This window comes from Solanum stenotomum, chromosome 11 (genome assembly GCF_019186545.1).
Source record: "Solanum stenotomum isolate F172 chromosome 11, ASM1918654v1, whole genome shotgun sequence".
In the NCBI taxonomy this organism is placed as follows: domain Eukaryota; kingdom Viridiplantae; phylum Streptophyta; class Magnoliopsida; order Solanales; family Solanaceae; genus Solanum; species Solanum stenotomum.
This window is the reverse complement of record NC_064292.1, coordinates 6,272,473-6,278,952: the sequence shown is the minus strand read 5'-3', so window position 1 is coordinate 6,278,952 and position 6,480 is coordinate 6,272,473. Positions and strand designations below refer to the sequence as shown.

At 27.0% G+C, this 6,480-nt stretch overlaps 1 protein-coding gene across 1 annotated transcript; it reads right to left on the bottom strand.

Moving 5' to 3' along the window:
- LOC125844095 (alcohol-forming fatty acyl-CoA reductase-like) lies at positions 1 to 5,567 on the bottom strand. The gene is made up of 10 exons (XM_049523341.1): positions 5,412 to 5,567; positions 4,871 to 4,974; positions 3,653 to 3,855; positions 3,445 to 3,545; positions 2,580 to 2,772; positions 2,233 to 2,394; positions 2,024 to 2,105; positions 1,179 to 1,451; positions 534 to 661; positions 1 to 350 (listed from the first exon to the last, which is right to left on the bottom strand). The coding sequence occupies exons 1-10, from the start codon at positions 5,488 to 5,490 to the stop codon at positions 197 to 199; spliced, it is 1,479 nt and encodes a 492-aa protein (XP_049379298.1). The 5' UTR covers positions 5,491 to 5,567; the 3' UTR covers positions 1 to 196.
- Between the last annotated feature and the right edge of the window lie 913 nt (positions 5,568 to 6,480).

Sequence of the window (6,480 nt, the reverse complement as noted above, 5' to 3'; positions counted from 1 at the left end):
AAAAATTTATTTCAACAATGAATACTATAACACCCTCTTTTAGAACAAATAGGGATGACATTATAACAAATTGAAATGGATACATTGAATAAAATTCATAACAAGCAAAATTACATTTGGTTAAAATTTAAAATGGTTTAAACTTAGATTGAAATATCCCTAGAAATTAATTGATAAAATTTCAATATTTAATTTATTACTTAAATACGTATCTAACAACTCCAGGAAGATGAATTTTCATGAAATAATCTTCCCAATTAATAATCTTGGGATCAAAGTAGAAAATTTCTGGTTCAATGCCACTCTCTTTTGCTGCCATACGTAGTTTTTCTGTATTTAAATCGTCGAATCTGTAGAAAATACAACAAATTAATTACATAAAATATATATAACGAAACCAAGAAAATAAAAAATAGGGATATTGAATTTAAACAATAAAGTGATAATATTTTCAAAATAAAATAAAATTTGAAAAAATAATTTTACTTATATTTTTGATAATATGTAGAGAATTAAGGATTTTAATTACTTACGCTGCCTTGAGGAATAAATAGGGTCCATAAAGGTCTATTAATCTCATTACAAATTTTATTTTCCTGTAAAGCTCCAAATATTTGCCTTGAAAATATTGACAAAATGCTGCATTTACTATCTCCAATCCCTATATAGAAAAAAACAACAACAAATAAAATTAGTTATTATAAAATAAAAGATTAAACAATTTTTTATGTATGGGTTGCACGATATTTGACGGATTAAAACAGGTTGAATTAATAAATTAAATGGTTCATAGTTTGTTCTATATATGTTAGATCAAGATGAACAAATCAATTTGGTTTAGTAATGAATCATAACTAAATTCACCCATCTCAAAATTATTTTTATTTATTCGTTTGTTAAAATTACTAGATCAAATTATTTAAAATGTTTTTATTTATCACGACTATATCAAATAAATCAAACTCCATAATATTAGTTGTTTTTCAATACCCCTATATATGACCATATTTGACCCATCAATAAGTATCTATGTATACCTAACCCAATTTGTCCAAGTCTGGATGGACAAGACACAAGTTATCATTTCACCCACCTAGTTGTAATATATCGTTTATGAGTCATCGATAATGTATATCGAGTATATAACAAGTGTATATATATCGAGAAATGAAACAAACCTTTAAAGGAAGCATGTAATGAAGGGCCATGTATCTTTGAAAACTATCCATGCTACTCAAAACATTAACCTTGCCAACAATAATAGGTTTTCCATCAACTTTGTTGATCCATGGATTTTTTCTAAAGTAATTGAATCCATAATCTCTAAGATTAGTGATATTCAAAGGGTTTGAAACTGAGGATCCAATTTGGTATATGGTCTCACTCCCCTTTTGATCAGCATGAGCCATCATGGCTACTATCATTGAATTCACCACCATATCGGCTGGAATCTGCAAGAACGTTTTACGTTAATAGATTAAATTGACTTAAAATAATAAATACTAAAAGTTTTTATAAGATGTTTGATATTTATTTGCATAAGGTCTATACTAATTCAGATTCGGACAAGATAAAGCCCTATACACTTTCTATTGATTTTTTTTTCATTTTGAGGGATCGAACTAGAGATCTTTGATTAAGGCAGAAAAATCACGATTTCACTACAATAACAACAAACAACTCTTGATAGCAAGACTACCTTAAAAAGTAGAAGAGTTTGAGTTCTCCACCCTAACAATGTAAAAGATATATATTTACATGATCAAGTCATTTATAAGATAATTATAATTAATAAAATCATAATGAGAGTTAATTGTTAACCTAGGAAAAATATGGAATTAACATGTTAAATTATTAAGAATCAACACAACCTACATATCCCCGCACCGAGTTATTTAAATTAAAATAGTTGAAGGATGTATAATATGTATAATCTATGTATAATATGTATATAATTGTGTATGTGTATAATCTGTGCATACCGATATAAAAAATATTGTCTAATAATAATAGCATTACTTACCACATCCAATATTGTTTTAGGATTGCCAAGGAAGCAAGTTATTCTTCCTTTACCATATCCAACTGCCAAACTATCAATAGTTCTGCAGTTTTCCACAAAAATAAATATAAGATTTAAAAAAAAAAATGGACTTCGGTGAAAAATAAAATTGTTACTTTTTTTTTCATAAAAATTGAATTTCTTCGAAAAAATCTTAATTTAATGAGTACCTGATACCTTCCACCCAACCAGGAAAAGGTTCTTTAAAAGTGCTAGTTATGATGGTAGGACGATTAATAACAAGAGGTACTTCTTCTTTCAATTTTCCCAAAAGCATTTCTCCCATTGCCTTTGTAAATACATATGTATTTGGCCATCCATATTTCCTTGCTCTTCATGATCAAAATCAACGGAGAAATTAATTATAAAAAATAACAATTATTGTTACACACACAAAAAAAATTAATTAGCTATAAAATTCGCCATTAATATATTACTATGTTAAACAACAAAAAGTCGTTGATAATATCTTATTAGTTACAAACTATTTAGCGACAGATTAACGATGAATGCATACCTTTCGAGGCCAAGCTCCTTCATTGCTGTTGTAATTGATTTTTCAGAAGCATTTTCAGCATTGAGTTGTTTCAATTTTTCATCCATCACTTTTTTTTCTACTTCAATATCTAACCCTAATGTCCCATTTAGGGCTTCACCCATATAATATGGTTTTTCCAACATCAACCCTTCCTTTTCACCACATACATATGCTGAAAAAATTACAAATAATAAAATTATTATTACTTACTTTTATTTTATTATATGATTTTTTATCCATTATGTTTCCTTTTTTATTTTTTAAGATAACAAGTTTAGACAAGATTAGAAATTAGACCAAACACACAAATAGCTAGAAGAGCACTAGAAAATGACACTATATATGGTTGACTTTTTTTTTAATGTGTATATAGTAGATGCCGAACTCCTTGTGAAAGTTTTATAAAAAAAATTTGTTAAAAATATATTATATATAATTAATTAATTAATACGTGTCGTTACAAAATTATGTATGGCTTATTTTTCACCAATTTGATTTGGGAAACATTGGAGGGGAAACTAGTGTAACAAGCATGGAAGCAAATTATGTTGTTCAGACTCTTCAAGAATACTGTTAATGTGTGTCAAATTATTCAAAAACAATTTTTTGAGGTTTCAAGACAGACATGACAATATTTCTGGAGAGTTAGAATAACATAGAAGACAACAAAATAATTTTTATGTTGTTCAGACTCTTAAAAATTCTGTTAATGTAGTGTGTCAGATTATTCAAGACGGGCATGACAACATTTCTAGAGATCTACATAGAAGACAACGAAATAATTTTTATTTTATTTATAATAGAGAGTTTTTAATTTAATATTTGAAAAGTTAGGTACACTAACCAGTTGACACATGAAGAAGAACCTTCAATTTATTACACTTCTTGGCAAAGTTTAAGACATGTCTAGCTCCAAATGTATTAAGTCCCAATGCCACATCATATCTACATATATAGAAACATAGAGTTATATTGGTTAATTAGAAAAAATAATAAACTTAATATTAAATTAATAATTAATATTTAGAAAGTATTTTTTTATATATATATACCTTTCATCAAAATTGGTAGTTGCAGCTAGATTAACAACAATATCCACTTCCTTCCACATTTGTTCCAACAAATTTGTGTCATTCACACCTAAATTCTCACAGGTTATGTCACCTGGTACAATTGTGGTCCTTTGTGACACAAATGTAGTAAAATTTGGTCCACATTTTTCTCTTAAAACTTTGAATAAGTCCTTTCCCACAACCTATTTAGAAGCCAAAAAAAATAAAAAATATAGTTATTGCACATATGATTGACAACTATTTTTATCGTACAGGTTATGATAGAAAGATAAATAATCTTTTGTTTTTAATCAAAACTTTCAGGTATTTGGCGTGGTGTTAATGATATGATGACAATTGTTCTTTCTCGATTAGTCAAACGTAAGGTGTTATAATTAATTATTTAGTTTTTTCTTTTTTTTTTATTTAGATCACACAATTTAAAGACTCAATCCTTTTGTAGCAACTAAAATATAGTAAAGTACTATTAGAAAACGTTAGATTACAATCTAAAATTTTATAATATTAGATGAAAATCTAATATTTAGTTAGTTTCAAGGATTATATTTGTACATTATTAGGAAAAAAATAGAGAAAAAAATCTAAATAATAACCTAAAAAGGAAATATTTGCATAAATAACCTTTCTGAATTGGATTAATAGATGTCATGGATCCATTGACTGAAAATTAAATTAAATACAAATGATGATAGTGACATAATGTGAAATCTCTGAAAATTATACTATAATAAATAACATGTTTTCCCTACATACCACATTATTGCTTGAAGATCATTATTAAGTTTTGTTTTTCTTCTTCTAAAGTATTGTACTTTGGAAAGGAAAGTAGTATGTACCATAAAATATAATAATTAAATAAACCAAAATATGCATTTTAATATTTTAAATTTTTAAATGAGATAATTAAACATTTCAATATATCATCAATGTAGAATTCCATCGTTCGAATTTCACGACCACATATTATCAAAAAGAAATTTCACGTGTACTTTAACTCATGACGAGGACATATTTATATAAAGAAAGTGTGTTATTTGTTACATGAAATGATTATATACTTCAAAAAAATTATTATGGAGCCTGTAAAGGAAATAGGAGACTCAACATTAAAAGCTTTTCTTCAAGAAAAATAATAAAGAAAAAGACAGATCGATGCACTAAATATCTCGTATTCATAAATTAAAATATTTTATGTACCTCATTATTGAAACGTTGCATGGCTGACTTGTCATCTGCAGCTCTTAAAAGAAGATAAAGCTTCTTCACATTTGGTTGAACCCTTAAAATCTTCTCCACAAAAACTACAATAAACAATTAAAATAGTATTTAATTAGCTAATATTCCATAATAGCAAACACACAAAGAGAAAAAACAACAACTAAGATCGTGGTGGGATGGACATGTCTCGAGTTTGAGTTTTAAGTACGAAAGAAATTCCTATTAAGGAGCATTTCTTTTTTAAATGAGCCTTACATGAAGTTAATCTAGATTAATTGATACCCTAATGCATACACCAAACACCGGATGAAAAAACGAAGAAGAGAAGATGGAATGAAAATGATCCCTTCATTTTAAATTAAAAGTCTTGAATTTGAATTCTATATATATAAAAGAAATTCCTGTTAAAAAGCGTTTATGGAACCTTATTCAACGTGAAACTAAATTAATCAATGCAGATATCAAACATCGATTAGAGAAAAATTAAAGGAAGAAATAGAGAAGAGATTTATGTGTATACTCTTTGCCAAGAAGCCAGTAGCACCAGTAACAAGAATGGTTCTATTTTCAAGAAAGTTGAGAACACTTGTCAACTCCATTGCTTTTTTTTTTGTTTTTGGAAAAATATAATGATCACAAATGAATTGAAAATATTTGGAGTATGAAATTAGAAGAATATGAGAAAACACAAGAGAGTAGAAAGCAATATATATAGAAATAAATTTGGTGCATGTGTTATATTAATATAGTATTGAGGGGCTTTAAAGAAAATGTTGTCTTATTTTTTTCTAATTTTTTTTTTGCAAATGATAACATATAATTTGTTGGATGGAGTACACGCAAGTTATATATTGGATATATGTCCTTACTACACCTGTTTTTCATAGTTAGATATCATGGTCCAGTAAAACTTGAAAGTCAAATTTAATAATTAGATATCATAAAAAATGTTATACTTACCGTCGGAATATGTTGTGGTAGATGAGGTTGTTTCTTTTTTAACTAGAAGTCTCAGGTTTGAATTTTGGATATGGAAAAATCTTTGATAGGAAAAGCTTTCCTCTGAATGTATCCTACGTGGCGCGAATTTGAATTAATTAAACTCTATGGCGAATATCAAACACCAAATAGGAAACCAAAAATAAAAATAAAATGTTGTACTTGATTGACAAAAATGTGATTCAAAATAATTATTACACCTAGTGTTAATAGTTAGATATCATTGTCTAGTGAAGCTTGAAAGTCAATTTTAATAAATAAATATGGCCAAAAATATTGTATTGGAGTGATAAATAACTCTTCTTTTTAATTAAAAGTTTCGTATTTAAGTGGTTAGAATCAAAGACGATAGATATAGCAGAAAATTATGCATTGAACAAAATAGTGCACTTTTTCTCAAATCTTGTATTTATTAATGAATCTACTAAATTTTTATAAAAAATTGACTTGTGAATTCAATTATTATAATAACAATAACTTGCAAGATCATAATAGAAATTCATGAACTTCAAATTCTGTGTTATTTTTTATAAGGGGCATCTTTACCTAGGGCGAACATGTAGCACATTGACGTTCATTTGAATTCTCTT